Source organism: Notechis scutatus, chromosome 3, assembly GCF_049901735.1.
Source record: "Notechis scutatus isolate UNSWTSFEM ecotype Mainland chromosome 3, rNotScu1.2, whole genome shotgun sequence".
Classification (NCBI taxonomy): domain Eukaryota; kingdom Metazoa; phylum Chordata; class Lepidosauria; order Squamata; family Elapidae; genus Notechis; species Notechis scutatus.
The window spans coordinates 8502863-8515665 of record NC_142011.1 but is presented as its reverse complement, the minus strand read 5'-3'; the positions used below and the strand labels follow the sequence as shown (position 1 = coordinate 8515665).

General features: G+C 42.7%; 1 protein-coding gene across 1 annotated transcript in view; it reads right to left on the bottom strand.

Annotated features, from left to right (window-relative positions):
- The window catches only part of CHRNA4 (cholinergic receptor nicotinic alpha 4 subunit), an 86367-nt gene extending 73806 nt beyond the window's left edge, over window positions 1–12561 (bottom strand). The window contains exons 1-2 of the mRNA XM_026683401.2: window positions 12242–12561; window positions 3655–3806 (exon numbers count right to left, since the gene is read on the bottom strand). Of these exons, the coding sequence (XP_026539186.1) occupies window positions 3655–3806; window positions 12242–12329 (240 nt within the window). The 5' untranslated portion in view covers window positions 12330–12561. The remainder of the gene's footprint in view (window positions 1–3654; window positions 3807–12241) is intronic.
- Window positions 12562–12803: the final 242 nt, after the last annotated feature.

Here is a 12803-nt window from a genome sequence, read left to right as displayed (position 1 = left end):
GGATGTTGTATTCACCAAGAGGTCGAGTTCTACTAAATTCTAGATTGACATTCTAAGCGTCAAAAATTGTATATTGAAACACTGAACAATGAAAGAATGAAGGATGAAACTTAAATATATACAGATGTGAAGAGTTAAATACGGGAAATGTGAATAATAAAGCAGGTGAAAGATGGAAGACAGAAAGGAAACATCTTTGAATACTACGGTGACATGAATAAAAGAACAGAAATATAAATAAGAAGGGAACAATAATATACATATTTTAGTATAACAAGATATCTCTCTCTATATATATATAAATGGCTGTGTGTGTGTGTGTGTGTGTGTGTGTGTGTGTGTGTTCCAGCATAACTCTGGAATGCCTTGAGCAATTTCAACCAAACATGGAAAAAAATACTGTGGGGGTAAGACACCCTAACACCCTTCAGGGTGTAATGTGTGCCTTAAAATGGCTTCTACTGTACAGCACAGTAGAATTGCCATGGTAACGGTTTCACAGTACTCCACAAGGGGGTTCCCTCTGGTAAGGGGGATTGGTTCTTACAAAAAACAAGGGGGCTTCCTCTGGTAAGGGGCCCCCAGACCTCCAAGGAAATATCAGGCGATTGGCCAAGTGCAATCAAACGCTATAAAAATGAAACACCAGCGTAGACAAGAATCTCCCAAGGAGAGGAATAGAAGACTTGTGACGCTGTGCGCCAGAGCTACTACATCTACAACTTCCGAGACAGTACGACAGGATGAGGCTCGACTAAAGCATAAGAGAGATAGAGCTACTACATCTAGAGCTTCATAGACAGTACAACAGCATGAGTCCCGTCTACACGATTTTCCTGTCTAATACAGGATTGGGATAAATAAATACCTGGGCAATGCCAGGTGATCAGCTAGCATGTAATAAAAAGAGGGAGATTTAGAAATTGAATGGCAGTAGTATTAGATATGTTTAAACAATATGAAACAATGAAAATGAAATGGAATAACCATGAGTAATAATATTATGTTTATTTATACTAAAAAATGAAGTGATACCCATCACTGTTCATGCATTGATATGTATAAACAACATAAAATAAAAATTTGACCAAAAAAAAAAAAAGTTCCAACTCTCTTCATACTCTACATAAATGACCTCTGTGATCATATTAAGAGCAATTGCATTCTTTTCGCTGATGATGTAAAGCTGTTCAATACCACAGACAATACTGCTACCCTACAAAAAGATCTTGACTATGTATCAGAATGGTCAAACAAATGGCAACTTCAAATCTCAACAAATAAATGCTCTGTCTTACATATTGGCAAAAAAATCAGAAAATAAAATACAAGCTGAATAGTCAAGATCTTGTTGATGACCCAAGCTCTGTAAAGGACCTTGGAATACTCACCTCTAATGATCTAAGTGCTAGAGCCCACTGCAACTACATAGCCAAAAAGGCATTAAGAGTTGTTAACCTAATCCTACGTAGCTTTTTCTCTGGTAATATCACACTACTAACCAGAGCATACAAAACATTTGCTAGACCAATACTCGAATACAGTTCATCAGTCTGGAACCCACATTACGTATCTGATATTAGCACAATTGAGAAAGTCCAGAAATATTTCACAAGAAGAGTTCTCCACTCCTCTACTCGTTGTAGAATACCTTATGCCACCAGACTTGAAATTCTAGAACTAGAAAACCTTGAATTACGCCTGCCTTTGGTCTGATTTAAGCATGGTATATAAAATCATACATTGCAATGTCCTACCTGTCAATGAATACTTCAGCTTCAACCATAACAACACAAGAGCACACAATAGATACAAACTCAAAGTTAACCGCACCAAACTTGATTGCAGGAAATACGACTTCAGCAATAGAGTGGTCAATGTCTGGAATACTCTACCCGACTCTGTAGTTTCTTCCCAAACCCCAAAAACTTTAACCTTAGACTGTCTACTATTGACCTCACCCTTTCCTAAGAGGTCTGTAGGGGCGTGCATAAGCGCACCAACGTGCCTACCGTCCCTGTCCTATTGTTCTCTTATTCTTCTTTTATTTTTCTTATATGTACCCATTTCATGTATTCACAACTATGTATACACTTATACATTATCTTGTAAACAATTGGCAAATCAAATAAATAAATAAATAAATAAATAAATAAATAAAAGACCCAATCCAATCAATCCTGAAGCCATTTTGGTGGAGCATCTTTAGGGCTGCCATTAACAGAATGTTTCCCAACAGTGGCAACTTGAAGAATTGTGTATATTACCAGAAAAATACAACAAAGTGACTACATATTTAATAATATATGTGTTGACAGTAGCAAGAATTGTATTTGCACAATACTGGGAAAATGAGGATACACCTACAAATAAAAGTATAATTAGAAAAATATTAGACTCTGCGGAGATGGATAGATTAACATTAATAAGAAATAAGAAGAAATAATAAACAGAATATTTTTAACATAGGATATGCTTTATCAATGGTTGGATAAAAGAGGTAGAAATTAGAGCAAGGGTCTTCAAACTTGGCAAGTTTAAGACTTGTGGACTTCAACTCCCAGAATTCTTGAGCTAATGTGACTGGAGGAGGAATTCTGGGAGTTGAAGTCCAAAAGTCTTATAGATGTCAAGTTTGAAGACCCCTGAATTAGAGGATGAAAGATTACTGAAATATATAGGTAAATGAAGTTTAAAAAATTACCATAATAAATAAATTGTAGTATTTTAATTATGGATGTTATTATAATTATTACTTTTACTACTAGTTTATTAATACTTTGTATAAACAAATTGATCCAGACAATACACTGTTTATTAAACACTTATATCTTTAAACAGGGAAAAAAATCAATCTATATAAAAGCGAAATACAATTCACGCATCATCACAAAATCTCCAGAACCATAAAGTCTACAAGTATGTTCCTCTTGGCTTCTAGGTACTCGCTAAGAAAGGATTTTTCAAAATGACCATCAGAGCATTAGTATTTCGTATATTATTATTAACACGCTCTGATGCTAAGGAGTTCTACACCCGCCTGCCCACCTGAAAAGAAATCTGTTCCAAATGCAAAACACAAGCAGAAGAAAGGAGTTTCAGTTTCAGTTTCACAGCATCAAGCAGCTTTAGTACAGAACAGTTGAGCTAAGCCACACCCAGGCTCCTTGCTGTCTCCTTCTTGCTTACCCAGCAAATACTGTTTCACTTTCCAAACAGCCCTCAACTCTCTCACACACAGACAGGATGTTAGCCAGATGAATACTGATGGATGCTGGTAGACAGAGGCAGAATTTCTCCCCCCTTATTTTCCTCCCGGAAAACTAAGCGTGACAACATGCAGTAGTTTCATAGAGAAGCATGGGTATCGAGCTAGTGCATAAATAATTTTTTTTAAAAAAAAGCTGTGTAGACTTCAACTCCCAGAATTCCTCAGCCAGCAATGGGGGAATTCTGGGAATGGAAGTTTGCATGTCTTCAAATTGCCAAAGTTGAGAAATACTGCCCTAACTAATGTTCTGGGCCTCATTTGGCACTTCCATGTTGGGTTTCTGGTCACTTTTGTGAGAAGGACCACTTAGAAATTCAAACCTGGGAACAGAGGTCATCACCCTCACCAAACAGTCTTGTGGAATTAATTCCAGCCGTACTTACAACATCTATAAGCTGAGCAATGGACAATCCAAAGCGCACGATGACAACATCGGAAATATTAGCAACTGGCCTGGACCATTTGTTGTATCCAGAGAAAAGTTTCTTCAGGAGACGTTCTTCGGCATGCGCCCGGGTTTCTACATGGCCAAAAGCTGTGGAGAAAACAGAAATCCATAGGGTCTATACATTATCACACATCTTAATATAAAACAGAAATCCATAGGGTCTATACATTATCACACATCTTAATAGAGCTAGCAGAATAAAAGAATAGTTGGAAGGGACCTTGGAGGTCTTCTAGTCTAACCTCTGCCCAGGCAGGAAATCTATACCATTTCAGACAAATGGTTGTCCAATCTCTTCTTTAAAAACCTCCAGTAATGGAGCACCCACAATTTCTGGAGGCCAGTCATTCCATTGGTTAATTATTCTCACTGTCAGGAAATGTCTCCTTAATTCTAGGTTGCTTCTCTCCTTGATTAGTTTCCACCCATTGCTTCTTGTTCTGCTTTCAGATGCTCTGGAGAATAGCTTGGCTCCCTCTTCTTTGGGGCAGCCCCTTAGCCATGGCTGTAACTGAAGCAATGTGACAGGGATTCACAAATGCTTCTCCTTTCCATATTTATTGTTTTTGGGTTTGTTTGTTTGTTTGTTACTTATGGAAGCTCTTATAGATAGTTAGAATAGATAGATAAAATTCTTTATTGGCCAAGTGTGATCAGACAGACAAGGAATTTGTCTTGGTGCAAATGCTCTCAGTGTACATAAGAGAAAAGATACATTTGTCAAATGTCAAGAATCATAAGGTGCAACACTTAATGATAGTCATAGGGTACAATAAGCGATCAAATCATACTGGGAAACAGTGACTATAAATCATAGGATACAAACAACAAAGTTACAGTCATACAGTCACAAGTGGGAGGGGATGGGTGATCAGGAGTGATGAGAAGGTTAATAGTAATAGTAGTGCAGACTTTGTAACATTGTTTACCTAACTTAGTTTGGGTAAAATAATATATATAAACTATGTTAGTGAGTTTAAGTGTATGTATCACTTTAAACTGTAAACCAAGTAAAATCACCATAAGAGGGAGCAAGAGAGCTCACTGTTTTCCTCGGCTTATACTGGAATGCTGACAATGATAGATTGATGGTGATAACTGCGTGTTTGCTGAAAGAAGAAAAGGGGTTTGAGTTTTCTTCATATCTCTGAGCAAAAGAGATATATCACTGGACTGATTGATTGTAAGTTTAATGAACTCTTTTCGACACTGGACTTTGCAAACTGAATAACCCCGGACTGACTGAACTTAGTGTATGACATATGGACCTTTGACTATGCTATAACCCTTGTAACAGTTCTACACTCTGGTTATTCAAAGTGGGAAACATCAACTTTAAGATGAAAAGTAGGCTGGATTCAGAAACTGTACTAAGAACTGAACTTTCAGGCAATGGATGCATTTTTAAACCATTGGGGAAGCTGTCCATGATGGTGAACATGGTTAGTCATATTTCTTTTATTTATTAGACTTTTATCTTGCCTTTATTACTTTATAAGTAACCTAAGGCAGTGAAAATAATACCTGACTCTGTGGTTTCTTCCCCAAACCCCAAAAACTTTAACCTTAGACAGTCTACTATTGACCTCACCCCTTTCCTAAGAGGTCTGTAGGGGGCGTGCATAAGCGCACCAATCATGCCTACCGTCTCTGTCCTATTGTTTCTTTTTATTTTTCTTATATGTGTCCATTTCATGTATTCATAACTATGTATATACTTATACCTATTGCCTTGTAAGTGATTGACAAATCAAATAAATAAATAAATAAAAATAAAAATACCTAATACTCTTTTCCCCCATCCTATTTTCCCCACAACAACCTTGTGAGGTGGGTTGAGCTGGTAGAGAGACATTAGCCCAAAGTCATCTGGCTGGCTTTCTTGCCGAAGATGGCACTAGAATTCAATGTTTCCTGGTGATTGGCTCAAAGTCACCCAGACAGCTTTCCTGCCTAAGGCAGGACTAGAACTCACTGTCTCCTCTAATTGGCTCAACCTTGTTTCATCCTAAGGCAGGACTAGAACTCCTAGCCTACTGGTGATTGGCCCAAGGTCACCCAGTCAACATTCATGCCTAAGACAAAACTAGAACTCACAGCCTCCTGGTGATTGACCCAAAGTCATCCAGTCAGCTTTCAAACCTGAGGTAGGACTACAACTCCCAGTCTCCTTATTTCTTCCAGCCAAGTGCCTTAACCACTACACCAAACTAGCTCCCTTTTTAAAGGGGAAAGTGAGATTTTGATGGACTTTATCCTGGGGAAACTACTACTAAACCCTAACAGTAGTTTATTTTGTTTTGGCTTGGTGTATTTGCTCCTCACCACCTTGTTTTATTCAACAAACCACAATTTAAATAATCTTGGCTCAGTGCAACTATGTTAGCAACAGGGAATGATCTCACACAGGTCTAAAGCTTACAGAATTGTAGGAACTGATCATTCGTTGGCATAGGTGCAGTGACGGAAAAGTCAAAGGTCTCAGAAAGTGCTTTGAAGGATGAGATATGTAGTCCAAAACCTTTAAACCTCTGCTAAAAATCGGCTATTGGTTCATTAACTCTGCTCCTAGGTTAATGAAAAATCCAAATTGCACATGGAATAAATTTTTCAGGCCTGTTACCTTGAGTTGCAAAATAGTTATGGTTGCAAGCGTGAAATAAGGTGGGTAGGAGTGGCAAGTCTGCCAAGAGAGAGGGGAGAGAGAGAGGGGGAGAGGGAGGAGAGAGAGAGAGCTCTTGGACTCAAGCTTTTCTTCCTGGCCAGTTTCTTCTTTTCCAGATACGGAAGGATTTATTCAGAGTTAACCAACCACAAAAATAACACAATTTCAGTTGTTCCAGTAGCAACTGAAAAGGAACACAGGCTCCAGACAGTTGATTGCCTGGTTCTGGAAAGACCTATTCAGTGTTTGTCACTCTCTTGCAACACAAAACAGTTGTGGCTACTGACACTGGCAGCCGATTCAGAGAGTGTGAAGCAGCTGCAATGGGGAAGCAGTGCAACTCCTACCCTACAAAAAGCTTGATTGCTGCAACAGGGCCAGAGTTCACCTGGCTTTAGGCCCCTAATGCAGTCTTACCCCCCCTCCAAAACGAAATTGTGACTCAGGTCATTTTGGTGAGGTGTCTGAGCTGCAGCATTCGACTGGGAACCAAATACTGTATATCCGCTCCTTACAAAAGGCCATTCTCAAGACTCATTAGATATGCCGAACAGCTTGTCCAAAATAATCCAAAATAAAGGGAGATAAATCACTGCTAGATCTGTATTGAAAAGTGAACAAGGGTTTGCAAATGGGAAGTGTGAGATAAGTAACAAGATCCCAAAACAGCTGGCCAATTTGGGAGAGCCAAGAAGGATTTCCCACACAGGCTTCTTTTGACGTAATCTTCACTCTTAGTCTATCTATCTAACTTCCTTCCTTCCTTCCTTCCCATCTCTCCTTCCTTTCCTTTGCTTTCTTCTTCCCACTTTCTCCATTCTCCCCTCTCCTTCCTTTCTTCCCTCATTGCTTCTTCTCATCTCTTCTTTCTTTCTTTCTTTTCCCCTTCTCCTTCCTATTTCCTTCCTTCCCATCTCTTTTCTTCTCTCTCCTTTCTTCCTCCCCTTTCTCTCCATTCTTATCTCTCCTTCCTTTCTTCCCATCTTCTTTCTTTCTCTTTGTTTCTTTCTTTGTTTGGTTCTTTCATTCTTTCTCCCCTTTCATCCTTCTTCTTTATCTCCTTTCCATCTCCTTCTTTTCTTCTTTTCTTCCTCCCTCCCTCTCGACCTCTCCCCCTTCCTTCCTTTCTTCTCACCTCTCTTCCTTCCCTCTCCTTTCTTCTTCCTCTCATTCTCTATTCTCCCTTCTTCTTTTCTTCCCTCATTGCTTCTTCCCTTCTCTTTCTTTCTTTTTCTTCCTTTCTTCTTCCTTCCCATCATCTTCCTTCCTTCCTTCCTTCCTTCCTTCCTTCCTTCCTTCCTTCCTTCCTTCCTTCCTTCCTTCCTTCCTTCCTTCCTTCCTTTTCTGCAAGGGCACCTTCTGAGTCACATTTGGAAAAGTTGGTGGCGACTGCTGTGCTAATAAAGGAACTCTCCAAAGCGCCTTTTGTTGGGGGGGGGAGCGAGGAACAGGACAATGTAAATAAATATTCAAAGCCCAGCCTTGCTTTGCTTAGAAACTGCCAAGGCGTCACATTCCCCCTTTATTTTTTGCTGCCTGAAGGCAAAAATGAAGAGCACCCAAAAAACCCCAACCCCTCCCACCCTTCAAAGTGCAAACCCAGATTATCCGTACCAAGAAAGCTTGAACACAAAGGGAGAAATCAGGTAGCACCCTTTTCCAACTCGCATACACCTGATAAGCGAAAGCTTACGCCTTCTAATAAAATGTTACTTGTTGTCGCTACCCTGGAGTAAGGGGGGAAGGCAGGTGTCAACTCCTACAGAGGGGAGGGAAGATCCTCACTGGGCCGAGTTTACCTCAGAAAAGCCATCTCATTAACGCTGAGGAGATTACTCCAGAGCAAACAGGCGCCAAGCCCCAGGGACCACCTTCACTACAGCTGTTATTGCCGCATCAGCAAAGCTTTAGCCTGGACATTTTACATTAAGAGACTAATGGAAGGAGGGGAGAGAAATAAATAACGTCTGGAAAAGCGGAGAGAAGGGCTGTAATCTTCCTAAGCTACTACGGGCTCAACCCTCAAATCTGGTCACAGCACACAGCTCAGAGGATAAAGCAAAGGTTACCCTGAGCAGTGAAACAAAAAAACCCCACATCTCTGTATATCTATTCTGCTATTGGGTTTGAAGATACGGAGGCATGCAAAAGGACTACCGGTTATATATTTTACTGAAATACTCCAAATATGCAGGTATTGTAGGATGACGAGGCTAAAACATACGATGAACGGTTGCAAGAATGGGGTATGTTTGGTTTAATGAACAGAAGGACTAGGAATGGTGTGACAGCAGTCTTCCAATATTGGAGGGGCTGCCACAAAGAAGAGGGGGTATCAATTTATTTATCAAATCACCAAAAGGTACCACAAGAAGCCACGGATGGAAACTAATCAAGGAGAGAAGCAACCCAGAACTAAAGAAGAATTTCCTGACAGTGAGAACAATTAATCAGTTGCCTTCAGAAGTTGAGGGAGGCTTTTAAGAAGGGACTGGACAGCCACTTGTCTGGAATGGTACAGCGTCTCCTGCTTGAGCAGTGGATGGACTAGTAGACCTCCAGGGTCCTTTCCAACGCTGTTGTTCCAATGCAAACCATCCTTACAATAGGCACAAAGCCTGTTAAGGGAGGTTGGAGAAATGAAAAGTGGGGGGAAAAAGAGATTGTTCAAATCTTCCCTTTTCATCACAGGTAACAGATAACAGATAATCAGAGTTGGAAGGGACCTTATAGGTCATCTAGTCCAACCCCCCACCCAAGCAGGAGACCCTACACCATTTCTGACAAATAGCAGTCCAATCTCTTCTTTAAAGTCTCAAGTGATGGCGCTCCCACAACTTCCGAGGGCACAAGTTTGCAGCCAAAGAGAAACATCCCAGTTTGCATTCACAGGACATGTTAGCTTGGGAGGATGGGAACCATTGTTTAGGGTCAACCAAGTTTTGCACTCTTGAGATGCTCTTTGCCTGCCTGAAAGGGAAGTGGTGTTCTTTTCAGCCCCAAATGAATTCTGCACATGCTCTGGAGTGGGAGGTTTTCCTCAGCTGTCTTCTAATTTTTTTAAGGGGAACATAAACATCCACCTAACAAGACAGGCCAGGCTAAAAAAAACCAAAAACTATGGGTAGTCCTCGACTTACGACCACAATGGAGCCCAATATTTCAGCTGTTAAGTGAATTTTACCTCAGCTTTTTTGCTACAGTTGTGAAGTGAATAGGTGCGGTTGTTTGCTTAGTAACACGCCTGTGTAAAATGAATCTGGCATCCCCCACTAATTTGGCTTATCAGGGGGAATCACACAACCCCGAGACACTGAGAGCATTATAAAGACAAACCGGTTGCCAAGCATGCGAATTTTAATCCCGTGACCATGAGGGTGCTGCCATGGTTGTTAAGAGTAGAAAATGCTCGCATGTCACTTTTTTAAGGGACGCTGTAACTTTGAATGGTCACTTAAAAAATGGTTGTCAGTCGACAATGACTTGTACTTTTATTGTAAAGTGGTAGTAACAGAATCTGAAATAGTGTAGGTTCTCCTGCTTGAGCAGGGGGCTGGACTAGAAGACCTCCATGGTCCCTCCCAGCTCTATTCTATTCTATTCTATTCTATTCTATTCTATTTTATTCTATTCTCTGATCTATTCTATTCATTCTAATAATTCTTATTCTAGTCTATTCCCTGATCTATTCTATCTTACTCTACTTTAGTCTACTCTACTCTGTTCTATTTCTAATAATTCTAATTCTATTCTATTCATTCTAATAATTCTTATTCTTCACTATTCTGTTCTATTCTATTCTCTGATATATTCTATTCTATTCTACTCTATTTTAGTCTACTCTGTTCTATTTCTAATAATTCTAATTCTATTCTATTCATTCTAATAATTCTTATTCTTCGCTATTCTATTCTATTCTATTCTCTGATATATTCTATTCTATTCTACTTTAGTCTACTCTATTCTATTCATTCTAATAATTCTAATTCTATTCTATTCATTCTAATAATTCTTATTCTACTCTACTCCGTTCCATTCTATTCTATAGAATCTCCTAAATTTGAGTGCGTATCCTCCCTCCCTTCCTTTATCTCCGTGAGAAACTAGGGAGGGGTTTATCTGAGTTAATTCCCTGGCTCTGGGGCTGGGTCTCTTAACTGCCTGTTGCCTTGGTGGGGGACCCTCCCGTTCAAGGCCCATTCCCTCTTCCCCCTACACACTAAATGAACTTTACACATCCTCTATTGCTGGAGATTTTTGCCCATCCCTGGGCCGGGGTGCAAAGAATGGTGCAACTTGACCCACCTAGCAAGTCCTAAGCTTTCCTAAACCGAGACCAACAACTATGGCAAACTTACTAATTGTCTGAATACACACACACACACACACACACACACACACACACGATTAATCCTCGCAAACAAATGAGTGCATTTGAAATTGCTCTCCAACCTCACTGCCTCCACCACTTCTTCCTCGGCATTTACTTGAAATTGCAGTGAATCAGAGCTACTGATGGGAATTCGTTTCACCTCCATAGCCTCCGTCTCGAATGCCAAAGAACGCTGCTATAAATGGACTTGCAGGGTGGAAAACCTAGAACCAACGACACCCCCTCCCCCTTCTTCCTCGCCACCCAGTCTCTGGTTTGTTCTAGGCTGGTCTCCAGAACAGGCTCTCTGACTAAAAGTCAACATGTCGCATTCACACAACACACGGAACCATTGGTCTGAGTGTACAATCTCCCCCCCGGAATCCAAGTTTGGCTTGCCAACACACGCGCATGGGACAGACAAACAGACACATACACACACACACATACACACACAAAACAAATCAAGGCTAATGTGAATCATTGTTTAGCACACTGTTTGTAAAAAAAAAAAAGTCATTTTTTTTTAATAAGGTGGTTGTTGTGAATACAGAGAAATGGTTCCCAGTTCATTGTTATTTGAAGAGGGGGGATTTTTTTTAAAAAAAAGATAAAATAATGTATTTAATTTGGCCTGAAATGCATGGAAACTCCTTCTGGTGACGCCGGAACGAAGCAAGGCTGAAGGGTGTGAATGGAGAAAAATATTCCCACCTAAACACCTTGCCGGGGTACGGAGCTACAGGATGCCCTTGGCTGAGCCACTGGATCTCCGGATCTTGTTCTTAATAGCTCCATGAATGGGAAATCCCCTTGCAGGGAACAGCTGTTTTCCTTCAGGAAAAGCCCCGGCACACCTGAGGTGAGACCCCACCCCCCTTATCTTCACCAGCTGGAGATAAACCTAGTTCTGGTCTTTAGATGAGCATCTGGGGGTGACCTTGGATCGGTCTTTTCTCTCTCTCCAGCCAGCCTACCTCGCAGGGCTGTCATTATCGTCCCGTTTTGTGAAGAGCCATAGGGGTGAGGAGGCTGGGTGGGGAGGAGGAGAGAGATAAGAAACAAAGCACCGGGTTTTAGTGCCTAAGGACCTCGGACAGCGCCAGGTCACCGCTTTTTTTAAAAAAAAAATACACGTTTTTTTTTTATATAGTTTCAGGTTCACACAACGCGCTGGCCCCGGGGTCACTTGCACACCTCGCGGCTCGCAGACCCACAACGTGCCCAAGCTTTGGACCTTTTAGCCTTGATAAAAAAGCGTCCGTCTCGCGGGACTCGGTTTTGTGCCAAGCCCCCCACGGGATCACAGGTGGCCTCGCGGGTCGTGTGAACGCGTCCAAACACGAATGTTAAAACACGGGTGGGGAAGAACCGGGAAAGCAAAAAAGGGGTCATCTTCGGGGGGGGGGACGACAGGGCTCCTCCGGCCGCGATCGCTTTCCCCCGCCACCCCTCCCACCTTCCCCTCCACGCCGCCCTCCTTACCGGGGAAGAAGTTTGCGCAGAGCAGGAGCAGGAGCGGCTCCTGACACGCGAGGAATCCCATTGGGGAGCGACCCCGACGCCGAGCCATGCCTCCCGGTCCGCCTCAACGCAGCAGGTCCCGGAGCGCCGGCGTGGCTCGCCGCGCCCTCCCCTTGCCGCGATCCCGGGGCATCCTCGCCTGCCCGACCGACCGACCGACCGACCTGCAGCTCCGATTCCGGGCTCGCCCGCTTGCGCCGCCGCCGCCGCCGAAGCCTCTTGTTCGGGAGGGTGGGCGGGCGGGCGGAGGGCGCGCCCGGCGGGGACTTCGGAGGGCCGCGCTCGGCTGCCCAGCAGGAGAGGAGTTGCGGCGGCGGCGGCGGCGGCGGCGACTTCGGCGGGGCTGCGCAGAGCTGTGGGGAGCCGCCGGCTGCAGCGGGGGCGAGGGGGGTTTCTGCGGCTTCTCGCTTGCCCGCCGGAGTCTCGGAAGTGCGTCCGGGGAAGCGAAAAGCCGGGACGGAGCTGCGGGCGAGGAGCGGGACGGGGAGGGGAGGCTCTGGCGGAGCATCTCGCCTGGCGGGAC